We start from the raw sequence: 25,072 nt of genomic DNA on the forward strand, positions 1-25,072 counted from the left end.
CCCAAATATTTTCTTCTTTTTGACAGCGATTAGTATAATCGAAACAGCGAGGCATATGAAGAGAATACTAAGGATAAATATCTCGCCGGCGCCCGCGACAGGGCGCGCATACGAAAACGGAAATTACAACGTAGTCCGCGTTTGGAACCAGGGAACAAGTGAACCGGCGCGAATAAAAGGAAAAAAAAGCGAGGTACACACACCGAAACAAAAGTACAAGCGCTGCCTCCAGGGAGGACAAGGCGTCCTAGCAGTCACAGAGTTCGATGCCTTTGCATGGATGAACTTTTTCAACGCACCATCGCATTTCCTGAGCCGCGCAGGACGTTTCGTACGCTACTTCCGCTCAACGGCCTGCCCCTGAACGGTCGGGAATGCGGAGCCCGAAATCACTAGCCATGAAAAAGACCACATTGGCGTTTTCTTTTCTTTTTTTTTCTGCTTGCAAAACAAGCGTTTCACTGAAAGCCATCTCACAAAATCAATGACTTGCAATGTCCTAAACACACACACACACACATACACACACACACACACACAGAGAGACAGAGAGAGAGAGAGCTTTAGCTACCGGAAACGTAGACGGCAGTAACATCAGTAACAAAGCTAATAGCGACATCTTTTGACTATTTGTCCAACCACAACGCGTTAGACAACTGCCCGTGTTGCACGCGATCCTGTCGAAGACGAAGCAGCAGCTGCGTGTAACGATTACGTAGCTTCCGAAACTTTAAAGCTGCAGCTAAGTACAACATACTTGGTTAGTGCAACAAGTGTGTGCCCCATTTATTTAATACCCGAACCACCAGGTAGCACCACCAACCAGGCTGCACACGTTTACGTCTCCGGTAGACCAGTAACCCAGTAACCGGTAAAAGGCAACACGCTTACGGACAAGCTAGAACACTCCAATTTTAAAAAGAGTACCCAGGTATGGCGGTCCGACCAGCGTGGGAATGATAGTATAGTACACGGATTCACCTATACTCCGTCCTGATGGCTTCATACAGCTCTGACATTGCCAGTTAATCATTTTCATAAAGTACCGCGTATAAATGCAACGACCAGCAATGGTCATCGCAATCTCGGAAGCCACTGTCGGCGGCACTTCGAATATGCGCGGCAGTTAGCGTCCGCTGTTTCCAAATCTTCCCGACAAGGCAGGCTCCAAAAAACCAGGGGCAATATACCTTCGCTTGTCAGCGAGATGGCCGGCAGAACGACCGAGTTTGTCAGCAACCACGACGCTCGCAGCGTTATGTCTGCAGCCGGAAACCGGGAGCTCAAACCGCCCACACACGCCACCGGGGTCACGCGAACGAACCGACAGTCGCACCGACCACACGCCACACACGGCGGGAGCGAAACACTGGCCCGAGCGAGGCTCCGAGAGCACCCGCGTTGCGCTCGAGTCCCGCGCAGTTCATCAAGAGGACCAGACGAGAAAAAAACACAAACGGCGGTGACTTTTCGTGTGTTGCAGGAATCCACTTCACGCAGAGGCGGTGGAAATCGTTCAGCGCCGCTTGCCGTATCCGCAATCCAGACTGCGGGTACCAGACAATGGGAAGTGCATTTCCCCTGACACAATCAGAAGAGACCCATTCACGCCCGTACACACGCATTTAACCTTCACATCTGCGATGGGGGCGTAAGGAGATACGCGTGGTAAGCAAAGGCTACCGCCCCCTTTCCGCGCACATATAACACTTTAAACACTTTACGGAGTGGGCATGTCCTGAAACATCGGGAAAACAGGGTAATTGAACGCCTTTTCAGGATTCAGGGATACTTTATTTTGTTCCTTCAAGTTGCGAGCGCGAGTATACGTCGGCGGCAACTTTTACGTGAAAACCACGTGTCGATCCTTCACCGGAACGCTGGTGGCTGGCTGCACCGTGGGCGTTACAAATGCATTTCCCCACGAGAGGTGGCCGGTGGAAATTCGCGGTGACATGACGCCGAAAACAGCTCCGCGCGCGCACACACACACACGCGCGCGCGCGCGCCTCCAAGCTTTCCCATCCCCTCTCTGCTTAGCGACTTTCCACAATTCGCACAAATACACCTCCTTCTTCCCCCTTTTCACTCCTTGCTAACGTAATTAAACTGTTCGTCAAGGCTTGGCTGCGCTGCAGTAAGTTGGCTACTTCTGAGGACATCGTCGCTACGAAGGCCGACTTGCCTCTTTTTGACGCCCACATCGGGGGCCCCAGGAAATACCACAAAACTGCCTGCTTGGCATTATAGGCCGCCATGCTTTTGCATTACACCAACAGCCTAAACTCAGATTCGCCACGCACCTTTAAAGGGACACTAAAGCGAAAGAATAAACCAGTTAGGCTAATGAAGCATTGTTTGAGAACCCTGCAGGCCGTAATTAAAAAAAAAAGAATAGTTTGATTATTAGATGAGAAAATGAAGGTCCAAGTATCAGTATTTGAATTTCGCGCCGAAACCCCAGCGCCGGTCCGTCAGCGTGACGTCAGGGATTCCAATGTATGTTTTCGCATTTGGGCCATGTTGGCTGAACAAAAGTTCCCGAAACTCGCCATGCGTAATATTTGGTTCCTTTAGAACACAATGTAGTCAATCTGTACCGCTATATATAATTGGCAGGTCCTAGAAGATGCCATCAAAATCCAAGACGTCACAGCCCCCAGGTGCGGGAACTTAAAGGGACACTAAAGGTTAATATTAAGTCAACGTGGACTGTTGAAATACTATCCCAGAAACCTCGCAACGCTTGTTTCATGCGAAGAAGAGACTTATTTTAAGAGAAAATGCGTTCTGAAGCGTCCGCGTACCTCTAGCGCAGTTCAAATCGCCCGCCCTCAGATCGAGGACGTCATGGTCTCAGTGACGTTGCGCCGTCGATGAGTAAAACGGCACCCGCACATGGCGCTACGGCTTTCTGCGCAAAACGCGAAAGCGCGGCCAGAAACAGAGCCAACACAGAGCCGACAGCAGTGTGGAAGCGGAACCATTCTCTATGGCGGAACTATGGTGGCTAGCGGAAGGGAAAGCGCGCGACGATAAGCTGGTTCTTTATTTTATGACGCCAACTTTGACGCTCGTTGCAATGGACGACTCTGACAACGACACATTGGCTCGCGATGCTGGGCTCGACTTCAGCGATTCAAGCACAGATGAACGTGACCTGCTGCTGAGGGCTGGCGCTGCCGGCGTCGTTGCGTACTACTACGACGGCAACTGTATGTCATGGCTATACACATTCGCACCATTTGTAGCTTTTCCTTCGTGAAAACCAAATGCCGCACTGAAGAACAACTGCAGTTGTTCTTGCGCTTCGGAGAATGCAGGCAAGACCGACGGAACAGCGCTACGGGAAAGCAACTGCTTTGAAAGGCACTCCACATGACTTCAGTAAGTCGGCGTTGAACTCGTAATCCTCTGGACGAAAGTGCAGCGAGCACACCATGCGATTTTTTGGCTCTTTGCCAACGCGCTGTAGCAGAGGTACGGCACTTAACCACTTAGAACGGAGAGGTTCACTTGTTGGCACACAGTGATAAGTATAACGTTGGATTCGCCGCTACAACTGGCCTTGGCCAAGTTCCGCGGACCGTTCGCGCATCCCATGACATCACATGGACGTGGCATTCTCGCTGCTTGTTCCAAATGCAAGTTTCGCGAGCCAGCAGAACCAGCGCAGCACAACGCGATAACGAAACCACTGAAACGCCAAAGCGCGCGCGGCACAGAGTCGAGCGAAAACGAAACCTTTCGACCACCCATACTACTGAAGGGAAACGTCAAAATGTTATTTTTTCTTAGAATCGAACAGAAATAGACAAGTAGCATTTTCTTCCGTCTTATAACCTAATGAAATGTTCTTTTTAATATGAGTAGTTGAGTAATAGTGACATAAATTATGATGAGGAGGGCCTTCGTCATCGGGCTAGTAACCGGAATGTCACTGAGGGGGGGGGGGGGGGGGGGGGTCTCAAATCGTGTCATGCATTTACCTCAATCTCTCGGTTACTAAAGCTCTGTTCGCGATTATATTGACGCCTTATACGTCCTAGAGCACTGCTTTGTCACTTTAACTTAACTTCATAGTAAACTTTAGTGTCCTTTTAAGTAGGCGTCGCCACCCGCATTTCGTTCTTGCGCTATTTCTGGCTTACGAAACGTCTTATCGTTGTAAGAGTGGTGTTTTTGGTGTTGTGTAACGGTAATTTACTGATGCAGAAGAAATCATTTATCACTTTAGTGTCCCTTTAAGTCTCCGATGCAGTGTTAAAACGTCACGTCAGCACTTCAGAACGAAGCGTGGGGTGCCCGTAGTAACCCACGGATTTAGACGCAGTTTGTCTATTCTGTTGCTTACTTCCGTCACCTGTGGCCCAAAGTAAACCTGTGGCTTTGTGAAATACGAATATTCGATTGGTATCACACTGCACCGAAAATCTGGCGCTGGTAGGAATTTGAGGCCAGGCAGCTTCGAGAACTAGTATATAACGCCGAGTTCTGTTATGGCTGAAGAATGCCGCCCCTCGTTCGGGTCGACAACTCAGAATCTCGTGAGAGTATTATGACTCCCCACTTCGTCTACGGAGACAACGACCGGGGTCTGGGCTTTGGAGCAACGCTATCTGGGCGGGAATGTGGCGGTTTGCTGTTGGCACCGGGGCCATCGTTCCCGCACTTCGGAGTAGGGCGGCATAATTTATGTAGGCTGTTTGTGGCTGTCACGACGGCCTTTGGTTGTGCTACACGTTTCGGCTTCCCTGCGCGGGCCGGACCGAGAGACCGACGCTGCTGCGCCAGAATGCACGGACATAATTTTTCCAGCCCAGTCTCGCGGTTCCAGACTATTTTTTGCGGCGAATGCTAGGCTTCGCGCTCCACAAGAGTAAACATGGCGCACTCGCACCTAACCCCTCGTGCGGAAGGGTTCGGTGCAGTGGACATAACTGTGGGCAACAAAAAGCCGCGCCGGCGACTGCGTTTTCAAATGTCCAGTGCGGTGGTGGCGAGGAGGTACGAGAACGCTATAGGCACGTCACCCATAGACGAGAAATTTATTTTACTTTTTCTTTTTTACCTCATTGAACAATATGTAAATACCTTACTTTCCGCTACTCCGATCCTCTCTCTCCCTGTCCCCTTCAACATTTTGCAGCAAGGAACGTGGTAACTCCTGCCTCGAAATGAATGATTGCTACATACCGGCATCGTGAATGCATAAAGAATGCACCAAGATGTATGCTTTTCCCCCTCGCTATTATAGGCTATGCGGTCTGGCGCTGCTGTCAGTATATAAGGAAAGCTCGAGCGCACGGTGCCCCCACAGCAGGCCATGCTTAACCGAACCCACTACGAGCTTTCTACACGGAAACTCGCTCGCGACGCATCGAGAGTCTGGGCGATGCAGATAAATGCTCCAAGGACGACAAGCGCGCCTCGCCGAAGAGAGGGGAATTAGCGGCACGCCTTAACGTCACGCGAGCGAGCGATAAGCGAGGGACACAAAGGGAAAAAAGAAAAGAACAGAGTATTCTTACGCAAACTGTTCACCGCTTCCGAATTTCGCAATGACCAGCGGGAAAGAGCATTCAGCGATTACGCCGAGCGCAGCACGAGCTGTACTGCTATATAAGACACTCGTGCCTGGCACGGTTATTATATGCACAGGCACGGCGCAGTCCGCACGGCACGAACGAGAGAGACGATCAGATAGACTGCAGACAGGCCGGTATATTATTACGCGGAGTCAAGGCAAGGCACGCCGCTCACGGAGAAACGGAGTTCGCGAAATGGAAGGGCGCACGTATTCACGGTTTCTTTCTCGTGTTCCAAGAAAACCTCCGGGTTAGACTGGCGGGAGGAACGAATAAGAGTCGTCTCCGCCTTGTACAAATAGTAGCGAGTCGCAATGGTACAGTTGACTTACTAAACCTTGCACGTAAGAGAGGAGCCCTCTTTTTATTCTGCGCGCACTTGGTATATTCGTGCGTTTAGGACACCGCAGTGATACTATAAGGCACGGAACAAGTTTGCTGCGGCAGCAATAGTGTAAAAGCACGTGCTTTGCACAGCCGCCAGCCCGGAACTAATGCCCACTGCAAGCACGAGAAATTGGAGCTATGAGGAAGCTTTAGCAAGTCACGACATTTCTGTTGGTCATCCCCTCACAGAAATCGACGACGGGAAGTGAAAATAACGCCGAAGGGAAGTGTGACTTCCCGCAGGATTATTTCGCCATGTCCGCTTCTGTCGGCTTAGCTAACCACCGCACAGCGGTCGTGTCACGCTGGACGTGACATCAGCGAAAGGAGATCCCTCGAAAACACGCAAACAGCGGCGCGGGCACCGTCACGAGCTTTTTAGTTTTGCAATTTGTCAACGCATGAAACCCTTACGCACTTTTCCCCCTCTCCTTTCCTGACTGGAGGGGTCTGCTCCCCTTCTGGGATAGCGAGGGGCGGGGAAATGATCCTCCCGAAAGGGGGCATCATTTGCACATGAGGTCACAAACGGACCAGCCAATCAGCCGAGCAAGACAGTGAGGGAAGCGCCACCGCTACAGGTTTAAGGGCGGCAGAAGGACGACGTGATTTGGAGAAAAAAGAACAAATGAGTATACGGAAAAGCGATGGGCGATCAATCGAGGGCTTGACATCATCACGACGCCGTCCCGCCTCTGAACGAAGTGTCCGATAACAAAGCACGCATCGCAGCTAGCTTGTTCCGTAGCTAGTTGACGTACCGACGGCGACGTCCACGCCCTTGCCTAGAGCGCTCTAGAACCTCAATGCGAGACGAACAAAACGATATTCTATCGTTGCCGCTGGTTTGAAAGACTGCTTGTGAGCAACGGTTATATAGTCGACAGGACACGTAAGTTGTAGTTCTCAGAACGGTATCCTAGGGCGGTATTCTCGAGGGTTCGCTTTCGCGAGATTTCGCGACGGCTTATAACAGTGTTGCAAAAGCTCGCTATCTTCGCACAGTGTCAGGAACGTTGTCGCGTACAGTGCCGAGCCACGTGAAATATCGCCAAAGTGGTAGCATCCCCGAAACTGATCGCTCGAAAATGGCGCCCCGACTAACTGATTTGGTGTTAACTCGATCTATTCGCTTTGCAGCACTGTACTAGGGGCGCTCTAGGCGAGAAGGTGGACGTCTGTACCGAGCCCTTGCGGAGTCGGAGCTTCTTAAAAAAAAAAGAAAAAGTGAAATCGGCGACGTTTCTCTCCTCGCGCTTTGGCGCTACTGCAGGGTGCGCTGGCGCCGCCGAAGGACGTGGAACGACTCCTCTTAGCGCTTGCGCCGCACTCGTGCAATCGCTGCCTGTATTCGGTTTCGGGGCAAAGGTTACGCACCGCGCAAGCCACGCGAGAGCTTGCGCCTCTCGCGTTTCCGCGCTTACAAAGCCAGCCGAAGCCAGGTCGACAGAGCTCGGAGACAGCGAAATCATACAACGCGAGCTTTTCTTTTTCTTTTTTTTTTTTGCTGAACGCAAAGCAAAATTTTCCGAGAGCAGTCTGCGCACTTTGGGAGGTACACAGGCGCACGACAGTTCGGATCCGCGTGTACGTGTGTTGCGTGCCTATGCGCGCGGGAAGCGAAGGGGGAGCGGCAGAAAGTTGTGGCTGATGTCACACTAAACAGTAATGGCTCTCAAAAGAGCTGAGAAACGATCCGCGCTGTTTCACGAGGCCGTTGCAAAACCGGTGTAAGAAGGCGGAGGAAAAAAAAAAAAAGAAAAGAAAGCTCTCCGTGGCAAGCATGTACACTGCTCCAGCACTAACACACCGCTCGCAAAACAAGCTGATGCGACGACTAAAGGCCATGCACGCCCTGCACCTGTTTTAGTTACACGTAAGCAGAGACTTCAGGCACGCGAACGTGATAGCTCTAGATACCATACGCGCACTGCACCTGAAACGCTTTTAGCTACACGTACGCAACGCATGCTAAAAGCGACTATGTATCGCCATCTATCGCCAGGTATAAGCACTGCTGTAGTCATCGACATCCAAGACAAATCAAAGCCAAGCCAGTCGAGTTGGATTGGCTACAGTGTACTAGAATTGGCGCGCAAAACACGTAAAAGTGTGTTCTTGTACCGATCGGAGCTTCGCAATGCCTATAATAGAAGTGCTTATAGAAGTGCTATACCGCATGTTGTCCTCGAAGGGGTTGCACTCCCTTACGTTTCGCAACAAATCCAAGTCGTTTTTAGAAAAACGAAGGCGCGGAGCTACCTTGGCGTGTTTGGCTGTCATCTTGCAATGATGCTCTCGCTTGTTCCGAGATCTCGCGAGAGCGCCGCGTGGAGCTCTCTACGTACGCAAGGAACACACGCAAACTTTTGAGTCTCACGCAAACCCTTTGCGTTCTGCGCAGGCGCACTGCTCAGACGTAAGAGCTCTACGTACACAAAGCCTTTACGTACGTGAAACTAAAGCTGTATGGGAAGTGTAGTGAGCCATGGGAACCCTTTAATCTGTGATCAAACCAATCCCTACAAAAGTCAACGTCAGAGGACCCTCTTCGCAGAACTTCAGTTCAGCGCAAGAGCAAGGAACATTACCTGCTTTAAATGTAAACCTAATATTCTATTCTTATGAACGCATTGTATGCATGGACCTCTTAAAGGGACACTAAAGTGAAAAATGATTTCTTCTGCATCAGTAAATTACCGTTCTACAACACCAAAAACACCACTCTTACAACGATAAGACGTTTGGTAAGCCAGAAAAAGTGCAAGAACGAAATACGGGTGGCGACGCCTATACTTAAGTTCCCGCACCTCGTGGCTGTGACGTCTTGGATTTTGATGGCATCTTCTAGGGCCAACTAATTATATATAGCGGTACAAATTGACCACATTGTGTTCTAAAGGAACCAAATATTAAACATGGCAAGTTTCGGGAACCTTTACTCAGCCAACGCGGCCCAAATGCGAGAACCTACTTTGGTATCACTGACGTCATGCTGGCGTACCGGCGCTGGGGTTTCGGCGCGATATTCAAGTACTGATACTGGACTTTCATTTCCTCATCTAATAATCAAACTATTCTTTTTTAAATGACTGCAGGCAGGGTTCTTAAGCAATGCTTCATTAATTTAAACTGATTTATTGTTTCGCTTTGGTGTCCCTTTAACTTCTAAGTAGCTGCTGAATTTGACCAGATTTCTGTCCTGGCTGTTTCGCGGGGCTTGTATCGCAAAATCAGCGCTCAAAATCTCTGTAGAATATATAAGTATCCTATCCTCTTCACACGCTTAGAATTTCGGCGGTGGAGAGGTCCGCGTAGAAAGAATTCGGCCACACGGCCTATCAGATGCTTCCATTTCAGTGTTTCTAAGCAACGATCACTCGAAGTGCGCGCATTTGAGCCCGACGTGCGAATATACGAGGTATATTTCCTGTATAAGTGAGTAAACTGGAGTTAGCGATATTCTAGTTCAGGTTTTAAAAAAAAGGAAATGCAGTTGGCCGCCCGTTTAATGTCTAGGGCACATAACCGGCGGTCTGTCACAGATACAGAAAGTTAGTGCCACTGTAAAGGATGCGCAGTCGAGGAAGGTGGGTGAAATTAGGAAATTTGCCGGCACAGGATGGTGTAAGCCGGCGCAAGACCGCGGGTGGGGGCCCAGTGGAGGTCGATGGGAGAGGCCTTCGCTTTGCAGTGGACATAAAATTGGCAGACCATGATGGATGCTGAGCTTGCAACAAAAAGCAAAGTTGCTGTACCAAGCTGACGAATTTCCTTGGACAGCGTTTCCTCTTTTCCCTTTCACGACGAAGGTGGAATCAGAAGACGTCGAGGAAACAGCGACACCTCTGGAAAAGCTCGGCGCGGAGAGGAACATTGACGCCGTGTTGTCGGTCGATCACTTTCGGGGGGATTCGATCACTAGTTTTCGCCATATTTCGCATGACTCGGTAGACGCCGACGCTGGTAGACGCCGACATATTGTCGGTCGATAACTTTCGCGGGGATACGATCTCTTTCGCGATGTTTCGCGTAACTAGGCACTGGACGCGTCGGGATGCACATAGACGCGACGTGTCCGATGCGAGGTCAAGTAAAATTTTGCGAAAGTGATCGTATTCCCGAAAGCAATCGATCAAGAGTACCGACACTCAGGTTTATGTGCACCACCAACATGAGATATCCAGAAGGACTAACGGGCGGTCGCAAGCGCATTCGATAACAGAGAACGCAGGCCTGGAAAGTGAGGCGATTGTACGTAACCTCGGCCCCGACAACAGAGCAAGCTGCCGAAGAGCATTTAATGTTTAGGGAGTCGCCTAAACTGGCTAATATGCCAGCTCGACACGACTCACTCGCTGGCATTTGCATGATCCGGAGTCACCAACCGACAAACCGCTCAGCTCGCGTCGACCTTTCTTTCGGCCGATGAATACACGGGCAGAGTGGTTTCGTCAGATGCCTCCAGTTTACTGAACATTTCGTTTCGCCCAGTTGTCCGCTTTTTGCGTCGCGTTGGTTTTTGGCGCTGGTTTATTGCACTGCGCAAAACGTTATCGCCATCCCAAACTCGTCCATTCCGTCAAGTCTGCTCGCGTTCGCCAGCACAGAGCCTGAGCGCTCGGATGCGGTCGCTTGCGAGGTACGACCGCCCCTTTTAGACGGTGCCACAAGCAGCGTAGGCGAGCTTGCCACCGTAGGGCACGTGACGAAGCACTCGCAGCCCAGACGTGACGGCCTTGGAAGGCGCAAACGCCTCTCGCTAACGGCTCTGATGATCAACCAGGCGCTGCCTGTCATGTAGGTGTGGTCGCCGACAGCCGACGCGGTTTCGCAACTTTCCAAGACCCCGTGGCATGCGCAAGTCTGGCGAGTGTACGCAGGCTGAAAGCCGGCCTTTTAGCATTCACACACACAGGGAGACAGACAGACAGAGGAAAGCAAGCTCGCGCCACGCAACGAGAAAGAGATATGCACGCCCGCTCGCGACTCCTCGTCTCTACGTCAGCACGTCCCCTTTCCGCCCTGCCCCTCCCGGCACACGCGGCTCCGCGCCGCCGGTCGGGTATGCATGGCCGCCCGCGTAGCAGGGGCCACAGTGCTAGCGTTTCAGCGCGGCCGTGCAGGGCCACAGAATGCTCGAACGCCGACGACTCGCGATTTCTGTTGCCCGGACGACGACCGGACAACAAGTCGTCGACGCCCAGAGAGAGAGAGAGAGAGAGAGACCGAGTGAGGAGAGCAACGCGCCACACGGCATCGGCTTGGCGTGCGCCGCCTTCTCACGCGCACACGCATGCATGGGAGACGCGCGAGCTGAGCCGCATCGAACGGATATGTGCGGGTCGCGGGTGCGCGTTTCTTTCTATCTTTTTTTTCCCGGGGACTCGCGCGCTATGAGCGGCGGACGTCTCTTCCGTCCGTCATCATCATTCCGCGGGCGCCAAAGGAGAGCTATTCCTGTACCCTTCTCCCGGTCATGTGTTTTACGACCGACGACGAAGACTCCCTTGCCTTCCAGATTTAATTAGGGCCTCACAAACCCACCTCGTTCAGCGGACCCCCAGCAGCACTCACATTCGCGTGACGGAAAACCCGGTCGTCGTCACGCACAAAAAAAAAAAAAAAAAAAATTTAGCGCGAGGACTAAACGGCGCAAAGCAAAGAGGGAGAACAAAAATATAAGGGCCGAAGCTCAAATTATATTTCATAACTTTCCATAAAAATAACGGAGGGTGGGTGCAGCAAAGAAATAGCAAGAGGGTCGTGCACTGCAAAATCGCGTGATTCTAATGTTGACGCACGGACGCCATATTTGTGAACTATTCAATCTCCCCTTGCACTGCTTGCTGGCAGTTAGCCGGAATGAAACAGATCGGATAAATGCGCAACTCTTGGCTGCGCTTTGATGGCTCGTCGGCATGGAAACGGCCATGCAGCACTATTCTGCTGTCCGAAATTACTAATGCGTCACATTAGGCAAATACAACGGTGCAGGATAATTGGCAAAGTAAGGGTCACTGTGTGCTCTTGTGTGCGTGTGGGGCGATAACCACCTCCCACAGAAACCAGTCACTTTGTACACCACGACGTCGTCCTAAACCAACACCACCAAGCCTAAACTCGTTGGCTGCGTCCCCGAGTACAATTTAGTGGTTCTATTCTAGGATGATGGGGAATGCTAAGTGAAAAAGTTCTGAGAGCCAAGACTAATGAGTGGTGACACGAGAGCAGTCAATGGTGGCGAGTCCATGGAGTGAAAAACGGAAGCGTCATTATGCAAATGCAACGAAGCTCTTCAGGCGGCTACTTCGGCACCACCCGAAAATTACAAACAGAATATGTATGTCAGGAAAGTGAAATAACGAGGTAAACGCGTGGCCGCAAGCGGTTCTTGCAAACGGCTGTAAACACAAGTGAATGTCGTACACGTGGAAACGATCTAACGAAAGTGATGGAAGACCAGCCTGTTAGGACCACCACCACCACCGCAAGCGGTTCTTGCAAACGGCTGCAAACACAAGAGAATGTCGTACACGTGGAAACGATCTAACGAAAGTGACGGAAGACCAGCCTGCTAGGACAGTCGTCGCTTTTTCAGAGTTAATTTCGCAGCCTCTCCGCAGACGATAAAGAAAAAGCGTTTTCTCGTACCGACAAAATGAAAACCTGCGCGTACGAAAGAAAAACAAAAATCAGGCACAGACTGGTGCATGGAGTTTATCGATAAATACCTCGCGTATACATCTTCGTCCGACCTGAAGTCGCAACGATCGAGGTAACAAAAATAACCAATAAAGAATAGAAGCGAATTCACGAAAAAAACTGAGGAGGCGTCACTTCTGTCGCGAACGGCACCGCCGTCGCCACCACCGCCTAATTAGCTTGCATGTAAGAGGGAAAATTCAATTGTCGCGTGTCAACAAGAGCGGCACGTCGCCACAGCAGCGCGCGTATACAACAGAACGTGTTAACGCTACTACTTCTGTATTCCAAAACCTTGAAGCGCAAAGGTAGGCAAAATGCGAACGAAAGAAAACAACGGCGTCTGCAGCATGCAGCAAGCGGCTAAGAAAAACTATTGCCAGATCGACCAGACAGAAGAAAAAAAAAACGGAAATGCAGAACGCGCGCACACACACTCGGACAAGCGAAGATTAAGGGGGCCACGGCGGATACTGGAAGCAATGCGGTGCAGCCGCCGCCTTGTCGTGCAACGAACGTCGAGCCAGTTACAGGCGTCGGCGGCGCGATTTTAATCAGCCCGAGCGCGCACCCTGGCACAGAGGGTGTTTCTTTTTTATTTTTTTCCCCCTTTCGTTCGCGTCCACGCACACTCGCCGCCAGCTGCCCGTGTGTTCGCACTGCAAGATCCGGCGTGTGAGGGTTCTGGTAGGTATATCTATCGACCGACGTGGCGGCGGCAGACGACGGACTAGCGAGAAAGTGAGAGAGAGAAAATGAACGCACACGAGAGAAAGCCGCATAAAACTTCCCTCCCGCTCCCAAAAGCTGCCTGCAGCTGCACCCTTTCTCCCCTCAACAGCGCGAGCTCCAGCGCACGCGCTCGTGTTTCCGCGCACAACACACCACGCACGCAACGCGGCGAACCCAGTAAAAATGTCAGCGCATCGATTAATTTCGAGTGTCCCTTTTCCCCTCAAATTGTGCGCATCTTTACGTCTTTTTTTACAATTCTCACTCATCCGTGCAGCTTTTGTCTTCTATAATCCCCTTTCTCTCTTTTTGCCGTATTACAAAGAGACCGATCGCATGTTAACTCCGCCCACCCCCTTTTTTTTTTCAGCTGCTGGCGATGTGCTGCTTTCCTGCACGACGCGCCTCACACCAGGGGAAGCGCCCCTCCCGCGACGCGGGCGCATACACACACACACACACGATCGAGGTTTCGGGACACCGAAAACCGCGCTCGAGCATCGCGTGGAGGACGTCTTTCTTTAATATTTTTTAATACGTATGTCACACGGTGCACTTTTGATCGCGATCAAGCACAATCAGGATCAAATTTCTCGGTCGTGATTGGCTCCTTTGCGCAAGCTGCGCGCGGGAGCCAATCGCAGTCGAGGATTACGATCCGGATCGGGCTTGATCGCGATCAAAAGTGTTCGTGTGACACCGGCATAAAAATAAAAAAATAAAGAACAGGTGCATGACGCGTTACAGGGAGCCGGTTTCGATTTACACTGAATGAAATCGACTTACGTAATTTTTTTTTTTATGTTTACGCGAGCGAAAACAAACGACCTTTTTTGTTCATTCAATCTTGCAGAAAGCTGGTTTACGTAACGTGTGTAACTGAGAGCCGTTCGCAGTTTACAAATGCAATTTGCAACAGGAGTCGATCGTGTCCGACACGTGTCACTTCAAGGCTTCCAAAAGTCGGCGCCGTCGTCGGCTAGTTTCGCAGTGCGACGACGCATTCAAATGAGAAACGGTCCCCGCCCGGGAGCGAATTTCGACGGCCGGTAGTTGGTGGGACCCGTACACCCACGCAACCTGTTGCGAGCTTGGTCGCCGCCCGCTAATAATGCTCTCCCATCAAGAAAATGGTTCTCCCAGGTCGCGCCTCCCTTCGGCGCCGCATCTTTTAAGTGAGAGCGCCTGGTCTCGTGTGTATACATACGACTACCCAGAAAGCATCATCTCCGCTAAAAGCATCCTGCAAACAGCGCGGCGGCGCCGGCGCGCCCGGGTCGCGAGCACTGCCGCCTGCAGCTGCAAAATACACGAACGTATGTAATATGCAAGAGACTATCGTGAGCGCAGGCAGCGGCAGCACGCCCGCCTCTTGCCCAGCAAGCCAGGCGAGCACACGCAACAAAATTGCTCGCTCGGGGCACAGCAGGCTCCGGAGTTTCGCGAGCAGTCTGCAGATTGCTTTCCGGCCGCAATAGTGTCGCGTTAACTTCCTCGTTTCTCTTCAGTGAAGCATGCAGCGATACGCGCGGATCTTGATATATCGGGGAACACAGGAATGGAACGATCCCAACGCTGGGACCAGCAGCAGCACTCCTATCGGCGATTGCTGTTAGCAGCACCCGGCGCGGTGCGATCCGCGTGAAGTCTACATAGCCAGCAGACCTTCAGATTGAGATCGTGGGTCCTTGCAGGCTGCAAGCGAAACTGAATCAAAACTCTGCTATAAAACACGGGAGGACCGACGAGAGAAGCGAGTGCGTTGCCGACGAGCCATCAACACCGCCGTGTTAGGCCTAACCGCTAGATCTGGGCAAAAATACTCACCAGAAGCTCAATGCTCTCGGTGCAGCTGCTGGGCTCGCGTGGGGAGTCTCGGTAGACGCTTGCGGGATGCACTCGGCGGGGACTAGCACGGTGGCGAGAATAATAGAGGCCACATAAACCGCAGCGGCAATACACCAAAATCAGACGCGAGCGCAGAACGAACGCCGAACAGCGAACGAGGGAGCAAAGCTATCCCAGCATGCCCGACGGCGATACGCGTGGCGACATCTGTGGCTTCGAAGCGAAACACCGCTCGATGATGGTCGCTCGCAGCAACTGTGCTCGCGGTGGGTGTGCGGATTGTGTGTGCTAAGCCGCGCGACTACGTGGCACATTGTGGTTCGTTTCGCGTGTCTCAGGCTGCACAGCGCTGTTTGACATTTTTGCACAGCTGTGATGTTCTCTCAGCTGAGCCGAGAATATTGTACATACTGCAAGTGTCTCTCTTGCCGGTTCTCATAGATGCGCAGTTTTTTAACCTGCGATTCTGTTGGTGCAGAAACTCATTCAAGATTATTTTCCTGCGGGTCTATGCCCTCTTGAAAATGTCAATGTAGCCGTTTGGTATACATAGATAATTCGCCAAGCAGCGATCTCGATGGTAGTATTCTGAGCACGAACGATACGACTCGCAGTAAGAAATATCATGCGATTTTCAATTTACTTTCAGATGTATTTGCTCGAATCGTACGATTACATATACAAACAAGCAAGCGATCTCACGTTCATCAGGCTAGCAACCCCTATCAAGCAGTCGTCAATCGTATGGGTACGCGTCACGTGTAAAATATGTGTCGCTTTGGGTTTTTCTTTTCTAAAATTTATTTTCTGCTTTTTTTCGTACCAAGGTAGTTCCTCATACTGCCATTTATAATTAAGGCTCAGTCACGCAACACAATAGGTTTACAAGAAATCATAAATGCCAGATGTATATATAACTCGGGTAACATTAATTAATGTTCGTTCCAACACCAACTTCTGAGGTTACTACCAAATTAAGCTAAAGTGCGTGCTTCTCAAGATGCAAGTTGCAGAGGTGCCGGGACAATGACACACAGGCAAAATATGAAGTCAAGGCTAGTTGCGTGTACCCACAGGCATTTGCCTGCTTAAGGAAGTGAATTAATGAATACAATTAAAGTATTTTACAGTGAAAATGAACCTTGGCCCTTCAGCAAAGCAGCCCAATACTCCATTAGTCCTCAATACATTTACTGTGTGAAGTTGGCACCTATTAAGGAGGGTGGAAAGGGGATCTGTTGGAGCAGAAGGCAAGCAAGATACAAGTGGTGAATACAATGCACCATGGCCTGCATTTAGCTGGCATGTAAGCTAAAGCTGATCTCAGAAGCATAAAAATGTCTGTGTTAACAACAGCCTACTCAGCTATGTAACCAGTTCTGTTGTTGTTAAATACGTAATATGTGTCACTTAATATGTACTGGCTTGCAGACACAAGGTGAGTGTGTACTATCCTAAGAACTCGAAACCCCCAGGCACGAAATTGTGTATTGCTGCTTTAGCAGCAGATGTTCTCGTAGGATACTGCCTCTGAACCGATGGAAATTTTCGATGGTCTCACAATTGGCATGTCTTCTGTACGGGGTACATAGTTCACCAGTTGGCATGTTAATTTATTTCCTGCTGAAATGTGTTGTCACACCATCACCAAGCTGCTCACAGAGGCAATTGGTCCCAAATTTATTGTCTTCTGTCCAAGATTGTCTAGTAGATCACTTGCAGCATTTAGCAGCAAGAAATGAACAAGTAATGTCTGCAAGCCTTTGTATTTGGCCTTTAGGTAAATCCTGTTGCTTAATTGTGCCAATAATTTTGTTAACCCCATCCACCCCTAACTGCCTTTCCCCATGTCCCTTCCCCTGGAACAGCATAGCAGGTTACGAATGCCTGCCTCATACTGCCTTCTTTGCCTCTTTATGAATGAATGTGACCCTACCTCCATCTTTCCCTCCCTATATTACAATATAGCCATTGCATGGTTGTGCCAGTGATTGTGGCATACTGGGCACAAAGTTGTACATTCGATCCCAGACGGTGATACCTTCATTTCGATAGGGGCAAAGCGCAAAGATCATGCTCGTATACTGCACTTTCAGTGCATGTTGACATGATCAGGAAATTTCCACTTCAGCCTCTCTCGTAGCCGCTCTATTCTTTTGCCATGTTAAATCCCACTGATCAACTGATGTATGTGAATGTCGCACAAAGAACGAACTACGCTTACACATATATTTTGTATAATTGATATATTTTACTTCAAATACACATACACAGACACGTGTTGCTATGTAAAAAGAGTTTTACATAACATTTAATTCCACCATTTTTGCATTCACACATACATACAGTAAGCATTCATTCTTATCATGAAAAGCAAAACTGTTTCTCCTAGTCAGGTCACGTGTCACTTCATATAAGAGTGTCAGATACAGCCAGTTTGGTGAAGGTAGGAGTAGGCATAACTGCTCTTGAGGAACCAAAAGTATAGTGACTCACGTTCACCAAATGCGCTCGTTTTCAATGAAGGTTAGGGACTAAAGGTCCTGTCATCGAGATCTAATGACTACAAGCTACAGACCAGTGGCACGTAAAGGTACCCTGTAATGGTTGCACACACACACATGCACACAGAAGATTGCACTACGTATTAATGAGCTAGCTTTAAAGAAGTGAGGTTGTTCTCTCACATTAAGGGAAGCTTGCTGCCTTTTGTTGGCCACCGAACCTGCCGGGAAGCTTGCCTTCATATTAGGGTATCAAATGCAAGTATACTGACACACAGCCTCCACTGCAGTAGCTTTTTCACTTTTGAATTCTAGTATTTGCCAAAAGCTTGTCTGGTTGAGGATGATCAGCTTCCATGCGACAGTGCCTTTTTAACTTATTAATTATTATGAGCATGATTACCGATTGTGACCTGATTTTTACCATTGCCGTTTTTTCTACACATGACTATAACTTGCACTTGATTTTATGTGAACTGCAACCAAATACAAGGAAAATGGGAAACTGAACTACGAACTTCCATGGTTGAAGAGGCCGCTTAAAGAATGTGGAGCTGTTTCGCTGAAGCATGCACACTGCAGGAGCACTGAAACATTTTCATTCTCTGATTAAAAACTAATCGAAACCTTCCAAAGATCCCTTTGAAAAGTTTGATGCAAGGCTGCCCCCCCCCCCCCATAGTGAAAATGCTCCACTGTTACTAAATGGGAATAATTCCCGAATGTTGCAAAGGGAGGTGCCGAAATGAACGCGCAAGTGCAGTGCCAAATGCATCTTTATTATTGTAGACAAATGATCTGTAAACAAATTAAAGCTAACTAGAACACAGTCTTTTGTTTTCACATTTGTTACATTGTGTGACGTCGGCAGTGTTTCTCCTTGCATGCTTGGCCTGGGCCCATGCCTTTTTTTGCACCTTCAAGTTATTACTTGTGAGAGGTGTTCTATTTTGTACTTTCCTATTTGCATTTCACTTGTTCGTGACAGCAAATCTGCCTTTCGTCCTGCAAACTAACTTTACCACTGCTTATTAGCAGCAGCTGAAATTACATAGCAGTGCTCAAGGCTGACGGCATAAATGCCTTTCAATAAACCATGAAAGGAAGAGCCATCACACCTCTCAACAAATTTGCATACCATATTTACTCGCGTCTAAGCCAAGTATTTCTTTCTATACAGGCAAAATTAATTTCGTATTTTATTTTTACATAGTTCAACTGCATTATAACAAAGTCTCATCTAACACGAAAATACTTTTGTTATATCCAATATTTGTTATAAGCATATAGAGTATACTTCCGTTAATTAGACTCCGGTTAATTAAATTTTTTGGTTAATTCGATCTCGACTGAAAGTCCTGGCCAGTGTCCATGCATTTCTATGGGCCCAAACTTTCATTATTTCAATCCTAAAGTGGCCATGACCAGTTGGCATGCATACATCTGGCCCCAATAGTGACCCCTTTAGTGGAAGCGTTTGTCTCGGTGGAGCTTGCGGTGAATGCAATGAAGAAATGTAATCTCCAGTCCAAAACATCTACTTTTGGCCTGCCCTGGGAAGATTTTCAAGCAACAACTGTTACGCACAATCTGTCATTACAGAATTTATCCGTTTCTAATGTGTGTCTCGTATTCTTTTTTTTTTATTTCCCCAAAAAATTAGGTCCCTTGCCCATTTTTTCTGATAAAAGATTTCTGCTCTGTTTAGGAGCTTTAACGTCATTTATATGTTAGTCTTCTACTTTGGACACATAGAAAGTGGGCCCGCATATCATTCGGGTGCATTTTAGAAATGGGAAAATGCTACCAAATGAATCGGCAGTATGTTTTGGTGTGTGTTTTTTTTTCTGAATCTTGTTTAATTCGACCTGCTGGATAATTTGATCAACTTCTTCAGTCCCGTCAGGGTTGAATTAACAGAAGTCAACTGTATTTTTTACACATTGATATTGGCAAAACACATTTTAGATTTACTTTGTTTTACCCTATAATTCGTTGACCCATGCCGTGTTCGTATCGGAGTTCGACAGCATATAGATGGAGCGGGGACAGTGGACCATGTGTCACTCAGGAAATCACTTTGCCCCTCGCAAAGCCAGTGATTGCACAATAACTAATATGAGCCATTTCTGTAGCTATTGCAAGACGAAAGCCTTCATTTTGCTTGACAGCATAAATGCTTTTGTGTACTAGGAACTTACTGCATTCTCTGACAAAAGAAAATGTTAGGAACTGGTAAGCAAGAAACGTACAAGTTGTGTTGATGGGGAAGACGCGTGATCGTGTAACGCAAGTAAGATAGGTAATGCACATGTTTTAATGACTAATCTTTCTGATAACAAAAATATGTGCTTCTCTTTTTTTTTTTTTAACACGAGTGTCTGCTTAGAATTCAAGCCTAATACACGATTAGCGCAGTAATCAAAGCAACAGTTTTCCTCAACTGCAAAGTACACCTGTAGAAGATGGGCAAAGGAAAGCTGACAGTGGAAAGAATTATACTGTGCAGCTGCAGGTGAACTCTGAGAGTTCTATGAAACCCACAAACCGCAAATTTAAGATACAGTAGAAGCTTGTTAATTTGAACTTGGAGAGGACCGGAAGTTTATTCGAATGAAACGCAGTTCGAACTAAGGAGAGCCCCTTTAAATATAGTGCCTGATCAATTCTGCAGTACAGTGTACAATACCAAAATCGTCACTGGACTCACAATGAAAAAGTTCGAATCTTTCCACAATCCGTACACGACATGTGCTTGAAGAAGCCTAGGTTCCATATAAAGTCCTACTGCAATAAGATTGCACATTGTGTGCCGTTTGGTGTGGGTGTGAGGAAAACCGTGCGAGGGTGAAACCAGAAAGATGGTGTTTTGATGCACGCCATACTCCAGAGTACCCAATGTTGGAGATGACATGATCAAGCGCATGGTAATGTGAACAAGCGCAAGCTGAAACCCCTTCTTGCTCCTCTTAAGCCGGATGCAAAAGGAGGGCACATGCTGCTTGGCTTGCTCCGGTTGGGCTCGGCTTCCCATGTGTCTTTCTTCCTAATTTTTACTGACATTAAGGTAGATGATGAAGCATCTAAACTTCACCTTTGGCTCGAGTTTGTCTCGCATGGCAGTGTATGATTTTGTTCTATATAACCGTTGCATGGTTTCTGGAGTTTGAATTCGCGGGACTTTTTCTCTATAGGACTTGACCGAGACCGACAGATCGGTTCGAGTTATCTGTCAATTCGAATTAAGAGATTTCAAATGATCGAGATTTCACTGTAGTAGTAGAAATGTAAATGTAGCTATATGTTCAACAAAAATCGTCCGAGAGATATCTGCACACATTTCATCACACCTATCGCATGTTGTCGTGGCTCCTGTATGTCTCCTCCCTTCTGAAGAATGTGGCTGTAGAAGTGCCAAAATGTCAATATATGTGTTGTCTTGTTTGTTCGTGAGCACAGATTTCTTTCTATGATGGCAATGCAAGTGGGCCTCTTTTTAGAGTACTAAATACTGCAACAGGATCTGCCAACAGAAATGGACGTATTATAAGATGCCAGAACTGCCTTGGACACAGATTAGAAAAAAATCCGAGAAAAGTGAGAATCGACATAAAATTAAGCAACCTCCAAAATCCAAAGGAAGACAGACAAGCCTGGTGGTAGATATCTGGCGCAGCTGACTAGATTTAAAGAAAAACTATGGAACCTGTGTACATTATTAATGCTCAGTGTTGAGAGCCAGTTTGCAAAGAGCAAGACAGGCACATGCATTCGGCAAAGCACTAGTGCACCATTTTGGCACCACTGCATGCAACAGTCCCAACGTGCTCCTGCCAAAAGGTCGAAAACCTTAGGGTGGCAGTGCAGACAGGCCAAAGCAGTGTTGATCTATACGTCGCACTGGGGCTGAAGTCTTCAGCAGTCTGACTTGCGGAACAGCGATGAGTCAAAAATGCAGGTGTGGTCTGGCGATGTGACCATGGCGCCTGCCACAGCACCAATATCCAAGGCATGCAGTGCAGAGGACAGCTGCAAACTGAGTTCCCGCAGCCGCTGTCCAACCACCGCCAAGTCTGGATCGGGGTGAGTCATGGCAAAAAATGGCGGCATGCCTGCTCGCTGCTGGCTAAGATGCTGGCAGTAGGCGGCAAGCACGGCCTCTAGGTCTTCCTCCTCTCCAGGGCTGTGTTGTCTGCAGAACATAATCAAGTGCTCAAAATTTCCATTCGGTTATTACTAACTTGCTATGGTAGCTCAATGGCTATGGTACTGTGCTGCTAAGGTCAAGGCTGCATGTACGATCCTGGCCATGACGGCCTCGTCTCGATGGGGGCGAAATGCAAAAGTTCTCGTATACACTGACTTGGGTGCGTTTTAAAGAACACCAGCTATACAAAATTAATCCCGAGCCCCACTACAGCATGCCTCATAATAAGATTGTAGTCTTGGCATATAACCCCAGAATTATTTTTCTTTTTTTTTTCTTAGTTCTCTTTTTTCTCAGGAGGTCCCAATACAGTCTTCGACTATGGGACCTCCTTATGTATAGTGCACACATGTAATTTTCTGTATTTTTACCAATAAATAAATTATAAAATTATAGTTACAACTCAATACAGGACTAGTAAGAACTCGGTTTTCCTCCCACACAAGGGACACAAGTGATTTGCTTTCACTACTTCTAAGTCATGCAACCAGTGCTCACTGCAGCTTATGTGCATAAGATAAAAGTATTCAATTCACCTTTCTTATGCCCACGGCGACATACAACACAGGTTAGTTTACATTGTGGTACTGTAGGTTAGGCTACCACCTGCCTAGATAATACAGGCTAGTTAGGTTTTATTAGTCTGAACCAAGACAAGGCAAGTTGGTGTCCAATTACGCAAGGTAAGGTTAAGATGGGTGTGTTTCAGATGCAGAGCACGAGAATCAAGGCATCTGACTGTCGGGACTGCAAAAGAGGCTCGTTATTGTTTTACGTAGATGTCCCTGTACAGTGGGAAGCTCATGATTTTGTTTAGGGAAAAGCTCAAAAGACAGCCTTTCCCACAACAATCTGAACAGAAGCAAAGAGAGGTGGCCACATCTGTCGTCTCTGTTGTCTATGTTCACTGCAAACTGAGACAAAAGCCCACCCGTGCAAGTGCCTGGCCACTTCGGCCCACCGTCGCTCGTTGAGCAGTGCCGCCAGGGTGTCCTCGGGGTCGGCAGATTCAGCACCCTGAGGAGGCGGTGGCGAAAGCCGTTCACTCTCAGTGTCCTCAATAGAACGCAGCACCTCGCTGCGCACGGCCGTCAGCTCTTGGGACAGGTCGGCTAGCTGCCACTGTGGTGCAGCCCAGCCAAGTTGCTCTAGCAGGCGCCGGTAGCCCTCTAGCAGCAGCAGGACCTGTAGCGAAGCATTTACTCGTGAAGTGAACCGGCATTATCCTCTCAGGTGAGAGTGCACAGCGAAAACTACTGAAGCAAAGGAGAAACCCCCCAGTAGGCCTGTATGACATGGCGGGCTGTCATCGACCACATTTTCCAATGACTTGTAACTCGAGCCATGTGAGGTGAGCCATGTGAGGTGAGCAGTAGTGGTGATAAAAGCAAGTGATAATGACAGACAGTGATGAAGAATGAGAGGGAGAAAGACCATGATGAGAATTGGAGAGGTTAGCCAAGCGAAGTGCCGGACATGCTGCAACAGGTGATCAGGGTGAAAGATGAAAAAAAAAATAATAATAAAGAACACAAGAAAATCATTTGAAAAATTAAAGTCAACATTAAATTGAAAGAATAAGAAACTGCAAAACATGAGTTTGTGAAAGCAACAACAAAAAACCCAGGTCTCTTAAGGCCAGAGCGCTAATTGGTGAATGGGTAATACAAAGCAAAAAAAGAAGCAGGGGAGAAAAGGTAGGTAAGGAGAGGGAATCAGCATGTGCAGCACCTGGTGTCAGTAAATGCAACCATGCATAGTTGTTATGGCAACTGTGGTAATTGGACAACACTGATGCCATTCTCATCTACCAGACGTTAGTTCTGAGCAAACCCAAAACACCTGTGACATTAACTGGCTGCACCGGAGAGCACAGTCGGTACTACTCAACGTTTCTTGCTCTGTGAATGAGACGCTGCAGTTGGCTTATTGAGTCAAACTTGCATAATTCATTAACATCAATAAGTCCAAATCAACTCCATTATTTTGGTTGTCCTGCTAGGTAACCAAAGTATTTTAAGGTTGCTTAATTAAAGAGAACCATGAACTGCACACATTTGAATGCATTCACAGTGTGAGAACATGAAAGAGAGATGAGAGGGAGTACACACAAGCCAGCGATCACAGTGTCCCTGCTTTTCCTGTCTGCATCTTTTCTAGAGTCAGAAATTATGCTTCTGACAGTGCAGAAGATGGAAAATAAAAGCATTTTTCAACAAAAATTCGTAGAGCACTGCGTAATACTGTGGCATACATAGCAAACTTGTCTCTCATTATCATGTTTGACAAATCAGCCAACTGGAGATGGCTCTTAGAGCACAAAATGAGTGATGAACAGCAAGCCTGTCTTGTTAATTTTTCAACAGCTTCATGTACTATCACGCTCAATAAGAGCTGCAACATGGGCATGCGCCCGTCAGTTCTTTCAATAAAAATGAGCAGTGCCATTTTTCTTGTAAACAGGGTGCTACCAGTAATCAGAATTGTGTTCAAGTTTTTTGTTCCGGCCCTGCCATGCTGCCATATTGGCACTGTATGGCAGCACCTGCACACACACACACACACACACACAAAAGAAAGAAAAAGATTCTTGTGTTGTAACTTGTACTGAGCACGACAGTACATTTACAGTAGAATCTCATTAATTCGAACTCCAAGGGGTCTGCAAGTTTGTTCTGATAAGTCTGAGTTCAAACTAAGGAGAGCCCATTTACATATAGCACCCTATCAATTGTGTGGTACGGAGCACAATACCAAAAACTGTCACAGCTCGTGAAGAAGTCCATCCTCCATCAACATGCAACGACATGTGCCGAAAGAAGCCTAGGTTCCGTATAAAGTCCAAGTGCAATAAGATTGTGCCTCGTGCGCCGTTTACTGTGGGTGCGAGGAAAAACATGGGAGGGTGAGCTGAGGAGGATGGTGGCTTGATGCAGGCCACCGGGCCCCCATGACGTGCTCATTAGCAGGGGAGGTGTCTAAAAGAATCAGAGCTACCAACCAAAAGTTATCTGCTGCAAATGTAGGCAATTGTACTCTTGTGAAAGAGGAAAATCTGGACATGCCCCGCCCTCAAGTGTTCCCTTTAACAGTCGACCACT

General features: G+C 48.3%; 2 protein-coding genes across 5 annotated transcripts in view; both read right to left on the minus strand.

The window, feature by feature from the left end:
- LOC126541486 (heterogeneous nuclear ribonucleoprotein K-like) overlaps window positions 1-15,440 on the minus strand; it is a 65,875-nt gene extending 50,435 nt beyond the window's left edge. The window contains exon 1 of one of the 3 annotated variants that reach the window (XM_050188247.3): window positions 15,240-15,440. The gene's annotated coding sequence lies outside the window, so the exon portion shown is untranslated. The remainder of the gene's footprint in view (window positions 1-15,239) is intronic. The other 2 variants (XM_050188246.3, XM_050188245.3) reach the window with 2 other exon arrangements.
- A 2,051-nt stretch (window positions 15,441-17,491) lies between these two features.
- fry (microtubule binding protein furry) overlaps window positions 17,492-25,072 on the minus strand; it is a 48,650-nt gene continuing 41,069 nt past the window's right edge. For both annotated transcript variants that reach the window (XM_050188225.3, XM_050188224.3), the window contains exons 9-10: window positions 22,903-23,156; window positions 17,492-21,956 (exon numbers count right to left, since the gene is read on the minus strand). In XM_050188225.3, coding sequence (XP_050044182.1) covers window positions 21,680-21,956; window positions 22,903-23,156 — 531 coding nt within the window. In that variant the 3' untranslated portion in view covers window positions 17,492-21,679. The remainder of the gene's footprint in view (window positions 21,957-22,902; window positions 23,157-25,072) is intronic.

Source organism: Dermacentor andersoni, chromosome 2 (assembly GCF_023375885.2).
Source record: "Dermacentor andersoni chromosome 2, qqDerAnde1_hic_scaffold, whole genome shotgun sequence".
In the NCBI taxonomy this organism is placed as follows: Eukaryota; Metazoa; Arthropoda; class Arachnida; order Ixodida; family Ixodidae; genus Dermacentor; species Dermacentor andersoni.